General features: G+C 40.3%; 2 protein-coding genes across 2 annotated transcripts; one reads left to right on the forward strand and one right to left on the reverse strand.

Annotated features, from left to right (window-relative positions):
- Positions 1-308: 308 nt before the first annotated feature.
- Positions 309-5,032, reverse strand: LOC139556146 (paired box protein Pax-1-like). The gene is made up of 5 exons (XM_071369715.1): positions 4,731-5,032; positions 3,685-4,311; positions 2,587-2,720; positions 2,213-2,423; positions 309-919 (listed from the first exon to the last, which is right to left on the reverse strand). Exons 1-5 carry the CDS (start codon positions 4,732-4,734, stop codon positions 834-836), a joined length of 1,062 nt encoding a protein of 353 aa, XP_071225816.1. The 5' UTR covers positions 4,735-5,032; the 3' UTR covers positions 309-833.
- Positions 5,033-15,819: 10,787 nt separating this feature from the next.
- LOC139556147 (homeobox protein Nkx-2.2a-like) lies at positions 15,820-17,817 on the forward strand. Its single transcript, XM_071369716.1, has 2 exons — positions 15,820-16,498; positions 16,968-17,817. Exons 1-2 carry the CDS (start codon positions 16,255-16,257, stop codon positions 17,510-17,512), a joined length of 789 nt encoding a protein of 262 aa, XP_071225817.1. The 5' UTR covers positions 15,820-16,254; the 3' UTR covers positions 17,513-17,817.
- Positions 17,818-26,194: the final 8,377 nt, after the last annotated feature.

Below are 26,194 nucleotides of genomic sequence, written 5' to 3' on the forward strand. Positions count from 1 at the left end.
TCACTCTATGATTTTTGTCATGGTCTGGTGCCACAAATAAGAAGGGCGTTTAGGTCTTTATTTTTGACTGATTGTTTGGTAACTATATTGCGGTCCTGCGTCCGTACCCAGATAGAGTGAGAGATAAATACATCTTTCCGGGTGGTAGCATCTGGTCAAAGGTATACAGAGTGAGACCTCGGGAGCAAAGTTGTTATACTAAACCATTAAAGATATTATACCAATCCCAATTTCATAATTTGACCAGTAGCCAACAATAGGCGCAAAGCTGCATGAATTAGGGAAATCCAAATATGTCGAAATAGGTATTTCCCGTTTAGCATGCCTTTATTAAGCACAGTTATAAAAAATATACATAATACAGTTTTTGCGGATGTCATTTACAAAATTACAAATACATGATATTGTTCACATTTTGAACTTTCCCTTTCAGTCCATAATAACACATGTTTGTTTGAACACACCCAGCATGCACGCCTATTAGCCATATCCGTCGTGGAAACAATGTGACCTCAGGGAAATTACATAATTCGTTTTACGAAATTTCGATTTGGGATGCGTTTTGGATGAGTGAAATGAAAAATATATAATAATGAAGTCCTAACCAACACCACTGCATTAATGCAGGTGAACAAGACTATAACAACATTCATGTCTACATTCGATTATTTTACAATTGTATTGAACTGCAATGCAATTACACTGAATGATGTTTGAAATGTATGCTCGTCACTTACTGGTGGATTTCTTGAAAATTCGCCCATAATTTTATGCCTTTTCTGTACATTGCCTATTTGAAGAGAGCTTGACGGTCCGTTGGGCTCGTTGAGTCATTAAGCTGAGGTCGGGAGGGAGAGTCCGTGTACGTTCAACGCCTCGTGCTGGTGCTTGCTCAAGGGACTGTGAGGTTTTCTGTCTCCTGTGAAAAACAAACAACAGATACAGTATGTTTCTGGAACAAATAAGTCGTAATTCAGAACAGTGAGCACACATAACCATGTCAACTATAGGTCAGGTCCCAATGCCCTAGCAAGATTAGATACCTAGACTTGTTTCTCATCTGATAGAGATCAAGGTTATTGGACTGTCATACCTAGGTGTATAAAACGGTGATGGAATTATATGAATGTGTCCATTGCATTGGACAAATTTGAGGCCTACCATATGTAGCAATGTTTTATTCTTCACACAAATATTATCTTCACAAAAGTATAAGCAAGCATGTAACTGCCATCAAAATGACTGCCCTACGATAAACAGCAGGGTATGGATAATGTAGGTTAGTCAAATATTTCATTTAGAATTATACTAATTGGCTTAACATTAATAGGCTTATCTTTCTTCAGAATTTCGATTTTGTTCAAATGAAGTCGAATGTGGTTGGAAATGACACCGCTAATTGCACGGCTGTTGTCATTTATATAAAATTACCTCAATTACATTTTTATCCGTAAAAAAGGTTATGATATTGTGGAAATCATGTAGACCTATCAATGCAAAATCAAACTTTCCCTACAGGCCTACTCGTCGTTGAAAAGCAAACGCACAACACTTGAAAATAGGAATATATAACGTTGCCTAAAAAGTATTCGCAAATTAAATAGACATCATTTGAACATCATAGCTAGCTAATTGTAACATTATTTAATGAACATGTAAATGTTTGGAAAAATGTGGTCTATATCGTTAGGCTAATAGCTATCATATAATTCAACTATTATTAATAGGTTCTTCAAGACCACCTACACCAAAGGCCTACAGTCATCGCCAGAGGGTATGAAATGCTATTGCTGTAGGCCTACTCTGTACATTTACACTTCCTTGATACCATAATGACTTGCACAGTAAATAAAGTAACCGTCTCTCAAAGAACTCAATGGTTTCCTTATCAGTCGCCCAACACAGCCTGCTCTGTTGTTTATGCCCGAAGCTTCCGTTGTATGTAGCATTTAGGCCATAGGCCTATATAAAGGCCTATATATATAAAATACAAAATGATCTAAATATCAACCGTTGTCATCCTCGACCACCTAATTAAACCTATACTGTTAGGTCGTCGGGTTTCGACCCACGGGGCCTAATCATTTTTTTGACGAGTTGCATTTAAAAATAGATGGTTTTTGATTGACAGCTGCATATATGTATGCCATTGTGCTTAATTAAAATATCCTCTGGAAGATTTGAAACCTAAAAAAACAACTTGCTTAGTTACCTTCTCGTGATGAGTGTTTGAAAGACATTGCCGTGTGGAGGTCTCCACCTTGCATGGTTGCTCCGCTGTTGGGGTGGGCCAGGCTTGCGCTCTGAGACTGCCAGTGGTGTCCTGTTGTCATGTAGTTAGCTGCTGGCCCACCATACACCCCGTATTGGTTTGGGGGAGAGTAGGCACAAGCAGGTACATAACTAGATAGGTTTGAAGAAGACTGAAAAAAAACGGAAGAAAAAAAACGTTTAAGCACAGCAGAAGCAAAACGCCCCAAAACGTTTATATGCATGCATATATTTACAGTAGACATCTTGTGGAAACGGATTTCTGATCAAACTATGAACATATTCGTTGTCTATGTATTTGTTTCATAATTGTACCTGATGATACTTAATGTCTGCCTCTAGGGATGATTTCTCTATTCCGTTGACGCCATGGGCAGAGGAAAAAGTCGCTCTGTTAACGCTCGCCCACTCCTCCATTTTTGATTGGTACCCCTCTGCTCCAGCAATGGCTGTGGAAAATGTTTCAGTGTAGAATATAACATTATTAGGCTAACAAACCAATGTACGTTTTTATTCGATATGAAGCCAACTCAGTTGAGCATTTGAAACAATGTATTTTGGGATCTAGCTCTTGTGATTAAGAACATTCCTTTTGCTAAAATACAGGATGGTAGTGAACATTTTATGATAAACAGATGTTTTTTATTAAATTCTTGGGGAAATTATCTGATAAACACACACTTCAACCAATCTTTATTTGATCAAATCAGATCGAATGTTTGTGGCCACAACGTTTTTAATGCCATGTTTTTTGTAAATTCTTGAGATTTTAGAACAACATATTATATTACATTATTGCTGATGTAACTCCTATAGGTTTGTAGTTTGGCCTGTTGGACCTGTTGGTCTCATGCGATTATAATGCTATACTTTGAAGAGAAACAATAAGATATCCGACATAAAATAAGACGTTTAGCCTAATTAACGTTCATAATGGACTACGAGGTCGTTGTAGAAATATGAATAGGCCAAACCACAAAGTAGGACTCACACTGATAGGCCTATACGTAAGCTATTTCCCCATCGACACAGTTCAAGATGATTTTGCATTTATAGCTTATAGCAGATGTGCCATTTGGCTCCTTTATCAATATTACTTAAACTTTCGTCCATTCCAAAATTATACATTAGGCCTTTTCAGCCCATATTAACTTCTCACTATTTACAGTTAGGCCTATATCGTTAGTATATTTGTCTATCCCTGTTGTTGACTATACGTTTGTTGTTTTAAATTGTTTCTCATTAATGTGAAATAATCTGAAATATCTGTGTGATTAACAAGCCACACTGACTGATGCATAAATGTACCAATGTTATTAATTTGAGCGCTCAATGGACAATGCTGCTGCGTATGAGAAAACAACTCAGCTGCAAGAGTAACATACATGCACAATATTTGATTTTGTCACCTACCTGAGGGGTCCATGAAGGCTCGAATGCCCAAAATGTTGCTGACTGTGTGCACCGAAGGCCATCCATGACGGGAGAGGCTGACATGGCCCGCTGTGATGGGTACACCGTGACCGCTGCCAATTTTAGTCCCAGTGGGTGACATTGCACTGGGGTATGAGTACGGGTACATGTGGTTGTAGGATAGCTGAGGATGGGTTGGCTTGCTGTTCTCATACTGGCCCGGCTGAGAAAGATTTCCTATTTTGTTGCGTAAAATGCGGCTTATGGAGCTGACGGAGGGAACGTTATATTTATCACAAACTGCATCTGCAAGAAGCCTGTCCCTGATCTCCCAAGCAAATATTCCAGGGTCTCCTTGTTTGTAATCCCTTATGCTTTTCACCACGTTGGGTGTTGTGACCCGGGGTTTACTTCCTCCTATGGCACCGGGCAATATCGAACCCGTCTCGTTATACCTCGCTAGTATCTTGCTCACGCAGCCATGAGAGACTCGAAGCTGTCTACTGATGTCACAGGGTCGTATTCCAAGTTGAGCTAATTCCACGATTCTGATCCGAATCGAATTTGGAAGTGGTCGCCCGTTGACAAATACCCCGCCAAGCTGGTTTACTTCTCCATATGTTTGATCTGCAAGAAACAAATAAGGAATTGCATTGATGTGCATAGACTCGACATAGCAACATTACGGTGTTTTAAACAATAGCCTGTTTAGCCTAGCCTAGCATAATGCCCACTCAAGTTCCAGAAAAGTCATTCCCTCTCCTTGATTTAATCTATATCACTCAGACTGTTATGGCTCTCAACTACAATGTTCTCCAACCTATTATGCTCTCAAACATCGTCAAGCAGTTCACTCCAAAATAAAATTGCCTATGAAAATGGAGACATGGACACTGCCACTGGAATGATAGAAGGACGCACGATTTGAGGACAAGCTAGTAGGCTACAATATAAAGCTAAAACCTAATGCATTCACATCTCTATTTATGCAAACATTATCTCCTGACGAGTCAAAGATCCATGCAAAATGAATAATGAGTGCTTACCCATTGCTTTTGGTTTGAGATGTTTTCCTCTACCAGTTGCCAATGGTCGAAAAGTGCTGTCTTCACCCTTCTGCACATGAGACGAGGAAAATTGTTTTTCTGTGCGTTTTTCCTTCAGCTCTGCTCTTGCATTTCTGGTAAGATGATCTAAAACGGCGTGTTTGGGCAAAGGGACTGAAATGATCTTTGTCCCATAAGGGGAAATGTGTCCATCCCGAAGGCTCAAGTGTGCGCAGATTAATTTGACGCATCCATTACGTCAATCTTGTTGGCTGCGCTCAAGGCTCTTTCCCCATTTCATTGGTCTCCTCCTCCGTGTGTATTCTAGCCTAGCTACTCCACCGAATCTTTTCCGGTTTTTAGAGTTTAGGCTACACTCTTGGAACTCGGAGAAAACATGCGCTTGGAAATTAAAATCCAAACAAAAAGCTGTTCTCCACGACAAGGATAAATATACTCTTTAAAGATAGGCCTATTTGATTATTAAAATGGATAGAATTAACATGTAATTATGGGCCATTATTTTTAATGCATTTACTGATTGATCATATGCTGTGACATTTTTTGGCCGTGATACAAGTTTGCATTATACATTTCATTTGCAAGGCTATTAGCATTTTTATCCATCCGAAAAGTTACCACAATTAATGAAACGTGGACTGGATGGAAGTCATGACCCAATAAAGATTTGTGCTAAACACACATGAAAAATCTGCACTTTAGTTTGAAAAAAGCAATATTTACCTACCCTTTAATTGCAATTAATTGAATCTGCGCACAATGGTCATATGGAAACAACACTCAATTCATTCGGTTTCTATGCAATTTCTGGTTTAGTACAGACCTATTCGAACATCGATATTTGAGGGATCTTTGGTGTGCTTGATTGAGTGAGAGTGATGATTAGGCCACTTTGGTTACCCATGGCTAAGGAAGGCTATGTGATACATTGGGCACATGGCAGATGGATTAGTCTGCTATGATGTGGAGCATACACTATGTGAGGCCTACATCTTTCTGTCCTAGGCTACTTAAGACTATTGCTTCTATGCGTCGTGAAGTTGGAGCCTTTTATTTTCCAATAAATCGTATGGCTATTGAAACGCAAATTGATTTAGATTGATTGATTATGATTGCTCTTTCAAACACATGTATAGCCTACTCTTCACACCAACAAAATAAGCAAAATATTTAGACGTTTTTGAGGTCTGTGACAAACGTCTGTTTTTTTTTTACGGTAAATCTATTTTTAAGGATACATTGCTGTTCACCCGACCATGCTAATTACAGTGGTTGCATGATAAATATTTGGCATGTCCTGTATTTTGGTCTTTGCCACTCTTTTCCTCTGAAGAACTATGTAAATCGTTTATTGGTCCACACTATTTCTTGTTTGCCTATAAACAAATGCAACAGTTTTTTCCGTTATATGCCTATTTTCAGCAAGAAGGCGTTGTTTTATTTACTACATTTATATTGTTTTACATATATTCATTAACATTTATATAACTATTGATCTGCCCTGATATATGTGCATTGGCATATAGGATACAGGTAGGCCTATTTAACATTTAAAATATAAAAGTGTTTTGTTTTGTAAGATAGTCCTATATGGGCATACTGCGAGGTTCTTTTCTATTTAAACGACAAGGCCTGCCCCTGAAAGTAGGCATATACCCGTTAAACTGGTATGGTTTCAATTGTCTTTATTTATTTATTTATTTTATTGAGAAAATCTCTGTGACTCCTTTTTTGAATTTAATGTTTATGGGGATGGTGATCTCATAGTTAAGTCAGACGACTTGATCAAGACAAGGGGCGTGCATGGCAAGACATCACCGCAAATATGTACTGCGCAGTATCCACACCTGCAAACATAGCCAGGTGCTTATCAACTGATCTTTTGCTAAGAATTTGATAAAGGTTACCTGTAGTATGCATTGCACATAGTTCAAAGAAAGACACTCCTGGTTTTGTCATTTGGTTGTAGTTCTCGATAGATTGATATGTGGGTTTGGATCTGAGGTCTGATGCGTTCAGAAAATGTAGGTTCTGCAACATATTCATTTTTCAAGCCTTTCATTTTCTCAAGAAAATATTGGTATTGACAGTTCTACATAAATATAATTCCATTCAATTAGCATGCAGTCTACAAAATTAAAGACAGTCCAATGTTTCTTTTTTGGATACTCTGTAGTTAGAGATGAGATCCATCTCATGTTTTCCCTGTTGCATTAGCCTGTCTGTGGGGTCACTGACTGGGTCCTCCTGCTGCCAGGACTTGGCTGTGCAGTTCTCTGCTTCCCCCAGATGAGGCTGTGCTCATCATAGAATTGGACAAATTGGACACATTGCCCTGGGATGAGCTACTTCTGTACTCCTTACCACAGTTGCCAAATATCAGAACTCAACATCGAACAGATCATGCAAAATGCTTTTGAGTGATTTTGGACCATTTTCAATGATGTTGACTACTTTAAACATCTTTTCCAGAACCGCTGGACCGATTGGTATATAGCATCTATTTACCCATGTCTTAAAATATTTTCCAGGCCTCTAGCTCAAACATTATGGCTGCTATGAGCCAATGAGCTTGCATGAATGGTTTTGACTGTCCAGCAGCGCCAGCGTGCGACTAAACTGAACCATATTTTACAGGTTAGCTAGACTCAAATCCCTGAGCATGTGTGCCAAATGCAATCACTCTGAGTCAAACAGATCAAGAGATATAAACATGTGCCCTTTACAGCACCACCGTGTGGTCAATCTGAATGTGCTTGCATATGTTGAGTCTTAACAGTGTTTGGAACATGTGTACCAAGTTTTGTTACAATACGAATATCTTTGTCTAATTTATATGCATTTGTGTGCAAGACCACACCCATGTGAATGTTGTTTGACATACTAGTTTGGAAAATATTGTGTCAATAGACGCTAAATATAACTGTAAACTGGTCCTCCCTGTATACCCGTCGCAAGACCCACTGGTTGATGCTTATTTATAAAACCCTCTTAGGCCTTACTCCCCCCTATCTGAGATATCTACTGCAGCCCTCATCCTCCACATACAACACCCATTCTGCCAGTCACATTCTGTTAAAGGTTCCCAAAGCACAAACGTCCCTGGGTCGCTCGTCTTTTCAGTTCGCTGCAGCTAGCGACTGGAATGAGCTGCAACAAACACTCAAACTGGACAGTTTTATCTCTATCTCTTCATTCAAAGACTCAATCATGAACACTCTTACTGACAGTTGTGGCTGCTTTGCGTGATGTATTGTTGTCTCTACCTTGTTGACCTTTGTGCTGTTGACTGTGCCCAATAATGTTTGTACCATGTTTTGTGCTGCTACCATGTTGTGTTGCTACCATGTTGTTGTTATGTTGTGTTGCTATCATGCTGTGTTGTCATGTGTTGCTGCCTTGCTATGTTGTTGTCTTAGGTCTCTCTTTATATAGTGTTGTGTTGTCTCTCTTGTTGTGATGTGTGTTTTGTCCTATATTTATATTGTATTTTTTATTTATTTTTTAATCTCAGGCTCCCGTCCCCGCAGGAAGCCGTTTGCCTTTTGGTAGGCCGTCATTGTAAATAAGAATTTGTCCTTAACTGACTTGTCTACTTAAATAAAGGTTAAATAAATCAAATTAAAAAATTTAAATAGCAAGTTTCATCTGAATCTGGTGGTTCTGGAGGAGATGTTATTTAAGCAGGGCTGGATTACCAAACGAGTATGCAGGGCACCAAATGTGGTAGTCCGGCCCCGCATTTAAGTGATATTTCACCAAATTTAAAATGGCGTAAATCCATCATGGCGGACTTTTTGAGAAGAGAGAGACCTATGCACCACATATCAGGATTCTAGGTCACACTGGGTGAGGGGTGTGAGCTTTCAAAGTTATCATTTTCAATTGCGTGTTATAGCGCCACCATGTGGCATTGGTATACTGTAATAATAATAATGACTAAGAAATACATAGTTTCAACAGCTTTGTTGCTTGAACCCCTAATTACTTTTCACAATGCAAATAGTTAATATTAATAATAATATGCCTTTAATTTGTTACATTCACTGCTAAATTGTCAAAATTTGACTGGCAATATAATTTATGTTAAAAAAAAATCCATCATTCAGCTACTGGTGGTCCTCAAGAGCTTTTGACAGTGATTTGGTGGTCCCCGGAACGAAAAGGTTGGGAACTGCTGGTTTAGACGCTATGGGCCGGTTTCCCTGACACACATTAAGCCCAGTCCTGGACTAACAATGAGGAGCATTTTTTATTGAGATTCTTAATTGAGAATGTTTTTTAGTCCTAGACTAGGTGTAATCTTTGTCAGGGAAGCTGGTCCTATATGAACATGTTAACTTAACTTTAATGCAGGATATGTGTAAATTATAGCTACCCAGATATTTCTGCCTTTTTAATCTCACAATTTGTTCTATTCTCTATTCTAGATGCCAGTTATACCCATATGTACAATCAGACGACATAAGCGTTAAAATGATTCATATTTGAGACAATTCAAGTCATAATCTTCAAAGTTGTCACTAAAGAATAGTTCTTACACTGATACGAATAACATACTGTACATTGTAAAGTGCATAATTACACTGTAATGCAAGAAAAAGGAGGACGTTTAACTCTTGTCATTACAGATTTATTTTGTATACTGCTGGGTTATCACTTAGCTACACACTCCTTATAAACCAGTGTAGGTAGCAATTTAGACAACCTATTTCCTGTGACTGTAATTATTCTATCAGTATGATGACCTTAGCAACTCTCTGTGACCTATCGTGTACAGTTCAAAGCACATGTTTTTGGGGTGGAACTGTGTAACCACAGAAGAGGTAATTTGAGAGTAAAATATTTTAAAATGGTGGACTGACTTTTGCTACATGGCTTTTGGTAACGTTCCCTCACAGAAAAAACAAAAGTTATTCTATTTGGTTCTATTCTATTCTATGCTATTCTATTAGGTTCTATTCTATTATAATATAATATATTCTATTCTAATATATTCTATTCTAATATATTCTCAAGAGGGACAGCATTGCAGTCTCCCAAGTTCTGTAAAGCTGCATGGTGGCCGTTGTGCATTTTGTCTGCACCTACTGTCAGAAACAGCTGGTTAGCGGTGATGTAGTATAACCTTAACCTACAGACTACAGGCAGAGACAGCTGGTTAGTGGTGATCTAGTATAACCTTAACCTACAGACTACAGGCAGAGACAGCTGGTTAGTGGTGATCTAGTATAGCCTTAACCTACAGACTACAGGGCAGAGACAGCTGGTTAGTGGTGATCTAGTATAGCCTTAACCTACAGACCACAGGGCAGAGACAGCTGGTTAGTGGTGATCTAGTATAGCCTTAACCTACAGACCACAGGGCAGAGACAGCTGGTTAGTGGTGATCTAGTATAACCTTAACCTACAGACCACAGGGCAGAGACAGCTGGTTAACGGTGATCTAGTATAGCCTTAACCTACAGACTACAGGGCAGAGACAGCTGGTTAGTGGTGATCTAGTATAGCCTTAACCTACAGACTACAGGGCAGAGACAGCTGGTTAACGGTGATCTAGTATAGCCTTAACCTACAGGCTACAGGGCAGAGACAGCTGGTTAGTGGTGATCTAGTATAACCTTAACCTACAGACTACAGGCAGAGACAGCTGGTTAACGGTGATCTAGTATAGCCTTAACCTACAGACCACAGGGCAGAGACAGCTGGTTAACGGTGATCTAGTATAGCCTTAACCTACAGATCATAGATCAGAGACAGCTGGTTAACGGTGATCTAGTATAGCCTTAACCTACAGACTACAGGCAGAGACAGCTGGTTAACGGTGATCTAGTATAGCCTTAACCTACAGACCACAGGGCAGAGACAGATGGTTAACGGTGATCTAGTATAGCCTTAACCTACAGACCACAGGGCAGAGACAGCTGGTTAACGGTGATCTAGTATAGCCTTAACCTACAGACCACAGGGCAGAGACAGATGGTTAACGGTGATCTAGTATAGCCTTAACCTACAGACCACAGGGCAGAGACAGATGGTTAACGGTGAGTATAGCATAGCCTTAACCTACAGATCACAGGGCAGAGACAGATGGTTAGTGGTGAGTATAGTATAGCCTTAACCTACAGACCACAGGGCAGAGACAGATGGTTAGTGGTGAGTATAGTATAGCCTTAACCTACAGACCACAGGGCAGAGACAGATGGTTAGTGGTGAGTATAGTATAGCCTTAACCTACAGACCACAGGGCAGAGACAGATGGTTAACGGTGAGTATAGTATAGCCTTAACCTACAGACCACAGGGCAGAGACAGATGGTTAGTGGTGAGTATAGTATAGCCTTAACCTACAGACCACAGGGCAGAGACAGATGGTTAACGGTGAGTATAGCATAGCCTTAACCTACAGATCACAGGGCAGAGACAGATGGTTAGTGGTGAGTATAGTATAGCCTTAACCTACAGACCACAGGGCAGAGACAGATGGTTAACGGTGAGTATAGCATAGCCTTAACCTACAGATCACAGGGCAGAGACAGATGGTTAGTGGTGAGTATAGTATAGCCTTAACCTACAGACCACAGGGCAGAGACAGATGGTTAGTGGTGAGTATAGTATAGCCTTAACCTACAGACCACAGGGCAGAGACAGATGGTTAGTGGTGAGTATAGTATAGCCTTAACCCTAAAGACTACAGGCAGAAACAGCTGGTTAGCGGCTTAAAACAAAAATATCAACAACAACTTTCTATCGCTGAATTTGAACTTGCAACCTCTGGAATCAGAGGCAGATGCTTACCGAAACCTACTTGAAGGTAACAGCACTTAATATTGCCCCTAGTGGCGGGTTCCCACGTCATCTTCTAAAGTCCTCAGGCATGGATGGATGTCAAATAATGACTTGTATCATGGGTGACCTGGCTGTACAGAAAAACATGAACTGTATGGGAACAGCAGAGATAAATCAATTCATTTCCGTTTAAAATCTCTATTTGTTCAGATCAAATTCACAACTTCCCAAAACGTATTTTGTTCCTTTTCCCCCCTGTATGTGTGCTCTCTTCATTCATGGTGGTGAGAACCTGAGGGGCGCCTCAGAGTCTGAGGGGAGACTCAGATCAGGTAGATAAGGAAGAGTAAATTGATGACATTGTTGCCATGGATGCAGGATGTTTAGGACATGTTCTCTACAAGAGGTTAAACAGGCTGCTCTCTCTGTCTGGTATGAACCTTTCCTGAGGCCAAAGCAGTCAGACTTGCTGTCAGAACGGCGTCATCCAATAATCTATATTTGTTGTTCTACATTATTGCAGGGATATTTCACATACTGAACGTGTGAATTTAACATGTTTTTCACAATCTGAAGGAAATGTACTAGTCTTTCGCTTCAGACCTTTGACTGCTCTGCAGTCATCTTGACAGCAAACCGTTTTCTTATGGAGAATCTCAATTTCCCTTCTCCAAACCCATGGGATGAGAAAGAAAAAGGGATCTGAGGAGAGAGGATGTGAGGAGCATGTATGCAATTGAGATTCTCCCTTACTGTTTTAGGACTGCCTGCTGTCAGTGTATTATTGATACAAAGGCGCCACCATCTGGACTAACATGTACATTACAGTTCTTATCCAAACGCAAGACCTAGTCTTTTTCGGACAGTGGATTTAAACATGCTATTTGAGCCTATTTTGCATACCTCTATGCTTCGCAGATGTAGAGGGTTGAATTACACGGGTGGTGCAGTGCTAGTATTTCAACTGTGATTTTTGTATTTATTATGCCTCACACATCTCCTGTTGAAACCCCTATGGTTTAACCCACTGCACTCTATAAACTTTTCATCTTCTTTCATCATTGAATGAATGATTGACATGTCGACACGCAGACCATGCTCTAGTCTAGTTGAATTATGCCACCTGCTAACTTGAATTGAGAAGAGTTTTATGGGGAATACTACTACTGGGGGATGTAAGCCAGTGTCAGTGTGAGCCAGTAGGTGGCCCTCTTCACCTAACATTGACAAGTAAGTACTTCTAAAGGCAACGATGGGATTGGTTTAGGGCAGACAAGTTTGAAGTTGTGTTGTCACGTGCACAAGTACAGTGGAATACCTTTCTTGCAAGCTCTTTTCCAACAATGTAGTAATCAATATCAGAAGTTAAAAAAATATTATACTATAAAATTAAGTAAAGTACAACAAAAACACACAATGAATGGAAATAAGAAGAACATGAGAAAGTAAGAAGATATATAGAGGGTCAGTACCAGTACCATATTTAGAATGTGCAGGGATATTGGAGTGGTAGGGGTAATATATAGGGGTAAGGTGACTAGGCATCAGGATATCTTCTTTTGTGTGTGTGTGTGTGTGTGTGTGTGTGTGTGTGTGTGTGTGTGTGTGTGTGTGTGTGTGTGTGTGTGTGTGTGTGTGTGTGTGTGTGTGTGTGTGTGCGTGTGCGTGTGCGTGTGCGTGCGTGTGCGCGTGCGTGTGTGTGTGTGTGTGTGTTTATTCGCCTGTGCTTACCAGGCAGGCAGTTGGTTCCTCCTCCCTCTTGCAGCCAGTCATAGTAACAGTTTGACAGGTCTACCTAGGAGCTCTGCCCCCTGACACCACTTCACACTCGTTTTCTTCTCTCAATATTCTGTCTGGGTTGATTTGATTATAAAACAGGGATCTGCCAGCATACAGAATAAGGCTGGCAGGGCCATCATGCTATATGATGATACATAGGTCACGATTACATACATATTGTGATTATATATGCCTCACCATTCTTTGTGTAGGCCATTGCAACTCAGTTCCGCAATAGGATGGAACTAATTGTTGTTGTAATGCATTACATTTGGAATACTATACTAAGGTATTTTAAATATAAAAACTTTTTGCCTGACAAATCCTCAACGTCAGAATATATCTGATAACATGTCATTTAACCGTTGAATCGATACAGTATTGCATTAGTTATCACAATACTGTTTTCCCCCTGGCCCTAGGAAGGATGTTTATTGTTGTGTCCAATGTCCTTGGCTTGTTTTGACCCTAAAGGTTAGAATATAACCTCACCTTTAACTAAGAACCTGCTTGCTCCTTTGAGAACACAGAGAAGCTTCTGCTTGGCCATGATTTCTCTGACTTGGACTGAGCCCAATTAACTATGGTGAAAATTCTTCAGTAGTTTCCAAAAACCAAGTAGTAAGTATCATGATGTGTATAATAATAACAAATAAGGTTTACAATCTGGCAAACATTGACCCCAAACTTGACAAACATCCATTTGGGCTACAAACATTCACCAAAGATCATAAATATGTGTACTTTAATAAACCATTGATCATCCTATATCAATTACAGAAAGGTTGTATTTGTCCTGGAATAAAGTTGTGTACATTTTGAGGGGAGACCCTTCAGAAAGTGATCTGGTATCTCAGGAAGCAGGGGAGCAGAACGTGCATGAGCTCAGTGAGAGTTGTTTACCCTCTTTAGGCCCTATAGGCACTAGTGTTTACCATACAGATTGTTTTTCCCATGGTGTGTACACTGTGAGTGAGAGAGTAAACATGTAAATATCAGTGAAGTAGTCTTGTAAGCGATAGCCTCTCAGTCAGTCTAAATTAGTTTAAGAAACCCGTTACTGGTCAAACAAATAAACAAGCGGTGCCATAGTTATAACACAACAATAATAATAATATGTGTGTGTGTGTGTGTGTGTGTGTGTGTGTGTGTGTGTGTGTGTGTGTGTGTGTGTGTGTGTGTGTGTGTGTGTGTGTGTGTGTGTGTGTGTGTGTGTGTGTGTGTGTGTGTGTGTGTGTGTGTGTGTGTGTGTGTGTGTGTGTGTGTGTGTGTGTGTGTGTGTGTGTGTGAGGTAGCGAAGCTGGGCGGTCAGAGATGAATGAAGAGATAGTCCATTGAAAGCAGTTGAATACCATGACAACTAGGGGCAACCTCGGATTTATTCCAAACAGTTACGGCACATTGTAAGGGGGCGTCAATCATCTATTATCTTGCAACCGAAATAAATGCAAAATCTTAGCCTACACAAAAACTTCCAAAAGGAGCCGGACATTTGTCTACATTTTCCCCATTGTCCGCAGCTTAGCAATCGGTTTGTACGTGTGTTTGCTTAGCCTGACCACCCAGGACTCCCGGAGGATTCGCTGAGAACGAGAATCATTGTCACCCACATCACATAGCCTACTAGATGAGGGCAGTGGAGCATAGAAAAGGGGAGAGACATCAGAATAAAAAGATCTAAAACGAAATAATATGAACACGATATTCTGCGTGTTATATTGACTCAACGGCTTCTCATTCGATTTCCCGTGAATTGAAAATAAATTGCTGCAATAAAACACGTGTTATTATTATGAAGAAATGTTGACTAATATTCCAAAGGGATATAGCCTACTTGTATTACATTGTTTAGCTATGGATAGTCTAGCCAATGCATGGATGGATGCATTCTGTAGTTTGTCTGAGACAAATAATTATAGTGATCAGAACAATGATATAATATGGTAATAATATGGTAATAATGATGATAGTAATGAAGGAGAAAATGACCAACATGAATAATTTCAGCCTACTGCAAGTTCCGTATGTAAGACTCAATAAACTGAATTTATTCTTCTCCTCTTAGAACGTATTTATCCAAATGTAGTTAGCCTATTTACAATAAACGCCTTGCAGAGATGTCAAACAACATTCTGAGTCAGGCTATGTTTCATCCATGATAGGCCTTAGGATACTTGACTTAAGCCTGCACCAAAATATTGACCTAAAAGGTCTTCATGAGTTATCCATATTAAACACCCACAATTCAAACTTCGATATGTAGACTAATAACATACATCTTTAAATTGTGTTTTTTCTCCTAAATAGATATGTATTTGCTTTGAAGCGATACATTATAATGGTTTGAAACAATGCAGTATAGTTGTTTGTGTAAATGACATGCACAAACGCCCCTCCCCATCTCGGTAATTATCTGTCCCATAATACCAGTCATCACATCTCTGAAGCACCAATGACAGAGATTTGGATGTCCCCAAACCCTAGCATTTCACACCCACAAATATTCTTCATCCACTTGACTCCAAGGACCTCCTACACGCGTTCAGTCTTTCCCTGGCTTATTCCGATTCATTTTCCATTGCAGGTTCAGTGTTTTAACTAACCTTATATAGACCAATCCGACTGGCGATTGCTTCCTTTATGCAAGTGCTTCTAGTCGTGCAGCATCCATGAGCCTCTCCTCTCCATAAACTCCTGCGTTCCTCCATGACCAACACACTGGAGCCATCTCGACGAGCCAGCGGTGAACAACTAGCACACTGCATGCCAGGATTAATTCTTCGTTTGGCTTGAATGAACCCAAAGGACACGGCCTGAATATCATCTTAACCTCATTTTGAAATAGTGTCCTCTTGTTCAGTTTTACTGGTTCAGCATAGCAGCAGGGATAAAAACGAACTCTTGTTTACAACGCGCACCACAGACTTTCTCACACCATGTCGTTCAACAACACAAAGATGGGCTTCTCTGTAAAGGACCTTCTGGATCTTCCTGACACCAATGGAGGTTCTGGAACGGAGGAGACCGAGGATGAGAACGAGGAGGAAACTAGTGAGATTATGACGCAAAATCCATCTTTAGAAAAAGCTGGAAATGTGCCCTATAAGAGCCTTTTGTGTGATGGTGGTGGTAATTCCTACTCAAAATGGCTTGCCTCCTCCAACAGCATCCAATATTCACGTGAGTAGCTCTTTAAAAAGTTCGTTTCATAATCATCGAGGTATATAATTGATTTGTCCACTTCCTAGTCATATCATCCTTTCAATTCGTTATCAAATAAGCCATTAATGAAAACAAAAACCTTTGCATTAACGTTTTCACTATTTCATTTTTAGTTAGTTAGGCATATCTCTTATGGGTTTAACTTATTAGTCTACTCTTAAAGTAGTTTATTCATGCGTAATCAGAATGTGTAATATTATACGTGCTTAATGCAAGTTTCCTTGCGTAATTATCCACGCGTAATCGTCATAGTTTAGCCCTTGTCACCAATAGGCCATTGTTTTAGATTATATAGCTGATCTCTTCAATATTTTCCATTCTTTGCTCAGATTAACCATGGGCTATGATGAAATATGAACTATATTTTCACTGTATTTATTGTCCATCTTTTATAATAATCACACCGACGATTTTTCATTTTAAACAGGTTTGTCAGTTGATTCTCGAAACGAACCTAAATCTCCAGAGCTCTCCGCTGACGAATCCCAAGATATCGACAGAGACACCGCAGTTGACAGCAGCGACTCTGGAAAAAAGAGGAAAAGGAGGGTGCTGTTTTCCAAAGCGCAAACATATGAACTAGAGCGACGATTTCGACAACAGAGATATCTCTCTGCGCCGGAGAGGGAACACCTTGCCAACGCACTACGACTGACACAGACCCAGGTGAAGATCTGGTTCCAGAATCACCGGTATAAAATGAAGAGAGCACGCGCTGAGAAGGGTATGGAAATGGTTCATCTCGTGTCCCCAAGACGGGTGGCCATTCCGGTTTTGATTCGTGATGGAAAACCGTGTGACACTAGCAAAACTCAGGAACTTGAGGCCTCGTTCAGGGCTGGAATACCTTTCTCGGCGTATAGCGCCTATTCTCTCCATCACATGCATATGCGCTCTCACTACAGCCCCGACGCCATGTCACAACTGCCCAGTCTGCATCACTTGGCGCAAATGTACCAATGGACTTGGTAGAAGATGGATAGGCCTACTTCAAATGACTTTGATTCGAAAAATATAAATACAACTTTTCCTGATTTGGATTGAAATTATGACCTCTATTTTACTCACATCAAAGTTGATTATGAGGTGGCCCATGAGGTCTGGACGATGTTACGCCTCGTGAGATTCCGTTCGTTTTATAATGTTTGCTACATTAATGTTATAAATAAATGTTGTCTGTTGTAAAGTGCTCATATTATGAATTAATTTATGTTTTTTGGTGTACTGTTTATTTAACTTATATATTTATGGCCGTGAATAAACCTTTGTCAGTTTGATGTGGTTATTATTCATTTAACTACATTCAATTACTTTTATACAGGTCCAATAAGGGGAATCGAATAGACACTTCATTTAGGGTAACTTGTTCATTATTTGTTAAAATTGTTATATGCGTATAGATGCAGTTACGCACAAAACTAGATGAATACGAGTTACTTTTTTAAAGTAGCAGATCGTGCAAAACATGTTTTATGTCTTCCTGTATCTAATTCCGGTCAGGTTTGTTATTGAATCACAAAGGAAAAACAGAAACAACCCTGAAGTGAATCTCTATTGCAAACACAGTCTTCTCAGAAGGAAAAACGCCCTATGCACGTGCCTACAACAAATAGGACTGTTTGCTATATTTTCCTTACGTTTCCAGATTGAAAAAGGATATATGGCCAGGGTGTAATCCGTTACATGTAAGAGATTACAAATCTGTTACATTACAAGCCAATATATTGTAATCAGATTACAGATACTTCTGAAAAACTAGAATACTAGATGATTACTTCCAGGATAACTTTTAAATTCATAAAGTATGTTTGCTAAAAAAATCTTTGATACTTCTCTGTTTTCTCAATGACATTTAAATAAGCATTGAAAAAATATACAAGTTTAAGTTTGTTCCACCTTAGCGAGTGTGACCAGAGGTCAGAGACCCCTATGACGACACACCAAATGTGTTTGATGGATCGCGGGAAAAGAGCAGGAATGGGATTTAGTAGGCTACAGTCCAAGCTATGTCTTCTAATGGTGCGACTATCCAACTTGAATAAACGATTGGAGGTAAGGACGACAGCAGTGGTGTAGTCTACGGTGATAGAGATATCACTTATTGTTGATATCTACATAGTGCATAGATGTGAAACTCACTGCTGCTCTCATTTAGCTATTTGCGACTTACGGATTGTGGTTGTTGTGGATGGTTGTTCACAAATCTAAATGCATATTTGAACCCAATAATGGTTGAATTCAAGAAGTTTAACCTGCCTATCAATCATTGTTTTTGAAACCAGCGGACAGCCAGTGAAAATGCGCTCTTGCAGCAGCTGCATAGTGCAGATCCCAGCCTATGGAATACAAGTCTGGCTTCTATTACTGAGTCTAATTCATGCTGATAAAAAATACATCCATAGGCCTGATGGACACATGCTCAAACTCGCACTCTTTGGATAGACTTAATGGAGCAATCTGTAGTTGCTACAGTTTGTGGACTTATAAATTATATATATTAATGTAAAGATATAATTTAATCTTATTTAGTAGAAATGTATGTATGTAATAGAAAGCCATGGGTTAGAAGAAGCCTATATAACCAATCCATAAAGTAAAATGTAACATCCATGTACGGCCAGCTATGTAAACTTTTACATTTTATCCTGCAATAGAAGTCGTTCAATTGCTAACACACATGTTTGTCTTCTTCTAATGCCTCTTAAGGGGGAAAGTAATCTAAAAGTAACTGAATGTAATCAGATTATGTTACTGAGTTTGGGTAATCCAAAAGTTATGTTACTGATTACAATTTTGGACGGGTAACTAGTAACTGTAACGGATTACATTTAGAAGGTAACCTACCCAACCCTGTGTATGGTTTATAGGATTGTATATGTATGGATATTAATACATTCTGAAGTTAGAAAATACGAAGCATCCTCTGTTGTAATTATATAAAAGACCCATTTGACTTTCTCTATTCCTATGACTAATGTTTCCTGTTGCAACAAATGAATTATAGTCAATATAAACACAATTGAAACTACATTATTTCTCACTCAGTTTCTCACAGAACTGCATTGCTTATCAATTCACAAAGAAACCCCCAAATATAGAATAGAGTGCAGCTGTGGATGTTTAGCTGCACAGCATGGAACATAGAGGGGATGTTGTGGCAGTGGTGGATGGAGAGCTGTGGACGTTTTTGTTTCTATTTCAGCTGTGTCAGTTTGGTCAGCTCATCGCTCAGTAAGGATAAGGAATAAGTATCTCTGAGGTTTTGTAAAGGCTGTCAATTGGCTCTTTTGTGACCCTTGTTGGACACGTTGTATTCCGTATGGGCAGCTGGCCTTGTGGAGGGGATGGGGAGGCACCCCTAATAAAACCCAACTTGTGTCTGCTTTCAAACATCCCATTGTTACCTCCCAAGGGGGGAAATAATTACAAATTCATGCAGCATCTTTTCAGGGAGGGGGTCCTTATCCTAAGGTTCCCCTGTGCAACCCCACTCTTTCCATCTCTCCCTCTTTCTCTTACTCTCTCTCTAAATATTTGTAACCAGTTTTCCAGATACTTTGCACATAAAATATCTGTACTCACTGTAGTCTTCTAAAACACATGTTGTAGTCAGTGGATAACTGTACACTCATCATGCACTTCAAGCACAACTTTGAAGTGATAAATAACACATAATAGGTTTATAAGCTATAATGTTACTCACATTCCTTAAAGAGTACCACAGTATGATTCATAATACCCATAAAACCCAGCGGTCAAACAGGGAAATGGTTCCAATCGTTTTTCCACCATAATTTTTTCCCATATGGGATTTTAGAAACAGTTCAAATAAGGGCTGTGTTTCGTGAAGGCTTACCTTGGCGGGAAGTTTTGATAACCGTGTAAATCTCATTAGGACAAGGCAACTTTTATCAATATATTCACCTGTATTTACCCCCCAAAATGAAATGTTAATTAGCTGCTAATGTGAGTCTCATAAAGAATTACAAATGCCATGATCAGGACGAGACTGCCGAATCGAGGCAAAGGTAAGAATCTCTGGATTAACCATCTAATGTTAGCTAAATGTAGTAATTAACACATTGGCTACATTTCTTTAAATGGACAATTCTGTGAACTTTCTTGGACACGTTTTAAATTGACACAATACCTGTTAGCAAAGCTGTCAGCTAGAGATGACATGTAGGAGCTTTCAGGGATGTCTGCGTTTTATAGGTATTATGACACCTCTACTGTGGGGCTCTATTAAGTCAACCAGCAGCTGAGCATCAAACAACTATGTAGTATTTTTAGCCACAAGATGGCAGTATATGCCTTAATGAAAAGGGATAAAGATGCCTACAGTCTTCACAGGGGTTTTGTATTATAACCACTGTGTATATCCCTTACCTGCTCGCAGAACCAATATTACACATATTTTGTAATTTGAGCAGTTAATAATTGGAATCTAATTTATTTGCATTGAGCATTTTAGAAAAACGTTTTTTTTTTCGTCAGTTGTTTCAGGAAGGTGTAGGTCTTTAATTTAATTAAGAAAAAATGTATTGATCATATCTATTTAAATCTAAACATGTTTAGAGGTTAAGAGTTTGAATATCCATTGACTAGTTTAACAGACAAATTACAGTTAAACGAGTGTCTGTAAAAAGCTTGTTTTTTCCTTAACATTCACCTCATTCAGTTTAGAACAGGCAGCAGGGGCACATGGGAGAGCTGTTAGGGGAGTGATTTGTCCACAGAGGGGAGCAGTTGGGCAACAAAGGACCTTGGATGAATACACAAGAATGTTCTCATTTACTAGTGATATTTGAACCTACATGCAGTAATGGAGGTGGAATGGTGTGTGTGTGTGTGGGGGGGGGGGGGGGGGGGATAGTGACATGCAGTGACAACATCTGTATGTCTATTTGTTTCTTTTTGAGGGGTTGAAATAAGTTTCCGTTTGACATCCGTGTCCATTGGACAATAAGGTAATCTTCTTCTTCTTCAACATGCTCCACCTCCAGTCTCACAGTTTCTTAGACCCTCTAGACAAGGCTCCTCCATCCAGATAATCTATAGCGCCTTCTATAGCGTATTCATACCCTTTGACTTATTTCACATTTTGTTGTGTTATAGCCTGAATTCATAGATTTCTTTCTCACCCCATCTACACACAATACCCCATAATGACAAAGTGAAAACATGTTTTTATACATTTTAGCAAACGTAATGAAAACGAAATACAGAAATATCTAATTTACATAAGTATTCACACCCCAGAGTTAATACATGTTAGAATCAAATTTGGCAAGGATTACATCTGTGAGTCTTTCTGGGTAAGTCTTTAAGAGCTTTGCACACCTGGATTGTACAATATTTGCACATTATTCTTAAAAACATTCTTCAAGCTCTGTCAAGCTGATTTTTGATCATTGCTAGATAGCCATTGTCAAGTCTTGCCATAGATTTTCAAGACGATTTAAGTCAAAACTGTAACTAGGTCACTCAGGAAAATTAAATGTCGTCTTGGTAAGCAACTCCAGTGTATTGGCCTTGTGCTTAGGTTATTGTTCTGCTAAAAGGTGAATTTGTCTCCCAGTGTCTGTTGGAAAGCAGACTGAACCAGATTTTCCTCTAGGATTTTGCCTGTGCTTAGCTCTATTCCGTTTCTTTTTATCCTAAAAAACTTCCTAGTCTTTGGTGATGACAAGCATACCCATAACATGATGCAGCCCCCTCTATGATAAAAAATATGAAGAGTGGTACTCAGTGATGTGTGGTGTTGGATTTGCCCCAAACATAACGCTTTGTGTTCAGGACATAAAGTTAATTTCTTTGCCATATTTGTGCAGTTTTACTTTAGTACCTTATTGCAAACAGGATGCATGTTTTGGAATATTTGTATTCTGTACAGGCTTCCTTCTTTTCACTGTCATTTAGGTTAGTATTGTGGAATAAATACAATGTTGTTGATTCATCCTCAGTTCTCTCCTATCACAGTCATTCAACTGACACTGTTTTAAAGTCACCATTGGCCTCATGGTGAAATCCCTTAGTGGTGGGACACCTGTATCTTTGTAGTGACTGGGTGTATTGATACACCATCCAAAGTGTAATTAATAACTTCACCATGCTCAAAGGGATATTCAATGTCTGCTTTTTTAAATCCATCCACCAATAGGTGCCCTTCTTTGCAAAGCATTGGAAACCTTCCTGGTCTTTGTGGTTGAAATTCTTTGCTCGACTGAGGGACCTTACAGATAATTGTATGTGTGGGGTACAGAGATGAGGTTAAACACTATCATGTTGAACACTATTATTGCACATATAGTGAGTCCATGCAACTTAGTATGTACATTTTTACTCCTGAACTTTTATTTTACCAATTGGTAGTTACAGTCTTGTCCCATCGCTGCAACTCCCGTACAGACTCAGGAGAAGCAAAGGTGGAGAGCCTTGCATCCTCCGAAACACAACCCTGCCAAGCCGCTCTGCTTCTTGACACACTGCTCGCTTATCCCAGAAGCTAGCCGCACCAATGTGTCAGAGGAAACACCATACAGCTGGCAACTGATGTCAGCTTGCAGGCACTCAGCCCTCCACAAGGAGTCACTAGAGCACAATAGGACAAGGAAATCCCGGCTGGCCAAACCCTTCCCTAACCCGGACGACGCTGGGCCAATTGTGCGTCGCCTCATTTGTCTCCCGGTCACAGCCAACTGTGACACAGCCTGGGATCAAACTCAGGGCTCTAGTGACGCCTCTAGCACTGTGATGCAGTGCCTTAGAGAGCTGCGCCACTTGGGAAGCCACCTCCTGAACTTATTTAAGCTTGCCATAACAAAGGGGTTGAATACTTATCGACTCAAGACATTTTAGCTTTTCATTTTTTATTAATTTGTAAACATTTCTACAAACATAATTCCACTTTGACATTATGGGTTATTGTGTGTAGGCCAGTGATACAACATCTCTGTAACACATTTTGGGGGGAAAACGTCAAGGGATGTGAATACCTTCTGAAGGCACTGTACCTCCTGACAAAACTACAAATGTAGGATATTAATTTAATCTGTCTTTAGTTGCTGAGAAATGCAAATTTGTAGTCTATTCAAGGTTTAAAAATACTTTTAAGACTTTGTAATTTCAGACTTGATTTGCCCTAACAAAAAATGTATCAATCCCTACAAAAAATGTCCATTAATTATAATCCACATAATAATTCCCAAATCCTGTCGATTCAGGATTATTTTCCCTATGTAGCAAACTGGCTCAATTTAAAATCCTACATCTGTAGGAACTCCAGTCCTGACTGTAACTCTTCCACATATTCAGCATTCTTTACTTGTTGATTTAAACCATAACCATTTCAAGTGTGGTTTTCCCTTCTTTATAGAACATGATTGAGGTTGTCAAATTCAAAGCACATGTTTTTGTGTTAATTTCTTTCCTACACAGTGGGGGGGATGAAGAAGTGACCTTCTGGGAAGAAGTGAAACACCTACTATACCTCTGATATATGATCCAGAATGATATCCACATTGAAACCATACTATGTCCTTTGTGTTATGCTCATCCTTCGCAGGAAGAATAAATAACATATACGCTAGATAATGACTTTCCTCATAAGGATACTAGTCGTGCCTTATCCTATAGAACTGTCATACAGTGATATTCAATGGTTGATTTGACAACCCTGAGCTGAAGGACCATTGTATCCCAGTAAAAGAATGCTGCCTGCAGACTCCAGTAGCCTCCTTCAACCTCAGATCCTCAGGAAGGAGCATTGTGAACCGTCATCCATCCTCCCCTGGACAATGGATAGTCTCCCTTGTTTCCTCAGTGCACTCTCCACCTCTTTCATACCCACAGACAGACATGCTCTGTGAGCCTGGAGCAGCACATGGTTTGCATCCCAAATGGCACCCTATTCCCTACATTAGTGCACTACCTTTGACCAAGCACTACTTTTGACCAGAGCCCTATGACCTCTGGTCAAAAGTAGTGCACTATATAGGGAATAAGGTGCCATTTGGGACGTACAAGAGTTTCATTCCCTGCAGCCAGTGGCACAGATGTTAATCCCATGGCACAGTGGCACTCTGGAAATCTTGTCTACTCGTCTAAGCGTGGCCTCGCCTGGCTGCCTGGCTGCTGGTCGTCCACTCCCTCTCAAGAGCTCTTCACTAGCAATCTGACCGACGCCACAGTCCATACAGGCAAACGGATATGTCACGAATAGCACCCTATTCCCTACATAGTGCACTACTTTTGACAAGAGCCTTATTGGCCCTGGTCAAAAGTCAAGCACACTAAATAGGGAATAGGGTAACATTTGGGATGTAGCCTGTCTCACAACAAAACACGACACAACAAAACACGACACAACACTCAGGGGCTCCTGAGTGGCGCAGCGGTCTAAGGCACTGCATCTCAGTGCAAGAAGCATCACTGCAGTCCCTGGTTCAAATCCAGGCTGCCTCACATCCGGCTGTGATTGGGAGTCCCATAGGGTTATGCACAATTGGCCCAGCGTCGTCCGGGTTAGGCTGTCATTGTAAATAAGAATTTGTTCTTAACTCACTTACCTAGTTAAATAAAGGTTTCAGTAAAAAAACACAACAGCCCCAGGCTTTTATTTTGGACTGAATATACCTAGGTAGCGATGTAGGAGAATGTTCGCCTCTTGTTCATCATAAAGATGTCAGTGCTGTAACTTGCATGTAAGGTGAACTACACTGCTCAAAAAAATAAAGGGAACACTTAAACAACACAATGTAACTCCAAGTCAATCACACTTCTGTGAAATCAAACTGTCCACTTAGGAAGCAACACTGATTGACAATACATTTCACATGCTGTTGTGCAAATGGAATAGACAAAAGGTGGACATTATAGGCAATTAGCAAGACACCCCCAATAAAGGAGTGATTCTGCAGGTGGTGACCACAGACCACTTCTCAGTTCCTATGCTTCCTGGCTGATGTTTTGGTCACTTTTGAATGCTGGCGGTGCTTTCACTCTAGTGGTAGCATGAGACGGAGTCTACAACCCACACAAGTGGCTCAGGTAGTGCAGCTCATCCAGGATGGCACATCAATGCGAGCTGTGGCAAGAAGGTTTGCTGTGTCTGTCAGCGTAGTGTCAAGAGCATGGAGGCGCTACCAGGAGACAGGCCAGTACATCAGGAGACGTGGAGGAGGCCGTAGGAGGGCAACAACCCAGCAGCAGGACCACTACCTCCGCCTTTGTGCAAGGAGGAGCACTGCCAGAGCCCTGCAAAATGACCTCCAGCAGGCCACAAATGTGCATGTGTCAGCATATGGTCTCACAAGGGGTCTGAGGATCTCATCTCGGTACCTAATGGCAGTCAGGCTACCTCTGGCGAGCACATGGAGGGCTGTGCGGCCCCACAAAGAAATGCCACCCCACACCATGACTGACCCACCGCCAAACCGGTCATGCTGGAGGATGTTGCAGGCAGCAGAACGTTCTCCACGGCGTCTCCAGACTCTGTCACGTCTGTCACATGTGCTCATGTGCTCAGTGTGAACCTGCTTTCATCTGTGAAGAGCACAGGGCGCCAGTGGCGAATTTGCCAATCTTGGTGTTCTCTGGCAAATGCCAAACGTCCTGCACGGTGTTGGGCTGTAAGCACAACCCCCACCTGTG

Source organism: Salvelinus alpinus, chromosome 27 (assembly GCF_045679555.1).
Source record: "Salvelinus alpinus chromosome 27, SLU_Salpinus.1, whole genome shotgun sequence".
NCBI classification, from domain to species: domain Eukaryota; kingdom Metazoa; phylum Chordata; class Actinopteri; order Salmoniformes; family Salmonidae; genus Salvelinus; species Salvelinus alpinus.

Excerpts from the sequence above, each read along its gene's own strand:
- LOC139556147 (XM_071369716.1), top strand. The coding sequence starts at position 16,255 with ATGTCGTTCAACAACACAAAGATGGGCTTCTCTGTAAAGGACCTTCTG. Across the intron at positions 16,499-16,967 it reads CAACAGCATCCAATATTCAC|GTTTGTCAGTTGATTCTCGA; the intron begins GTGAGTAGCTCT and ends CATTTTAAACAG.
- LOC139556146 (XM_071369715.1), bottom strand. Across the intron at positions 2,424-2,586 it reads CAGACATTAAGTATCATCAG|TCTTCTTCAAACCTATCTAG; the intron begins GTACAATTATGA and ends GTTTTTTTTCAG. Across the intron at positions 920-2,212 it reads CAAACACTCATCACGAGAAG|GAGACAGAAAACCTCACAGT; the intron begins GTAACTAAGCAA and ends TGTTTTTCACAG.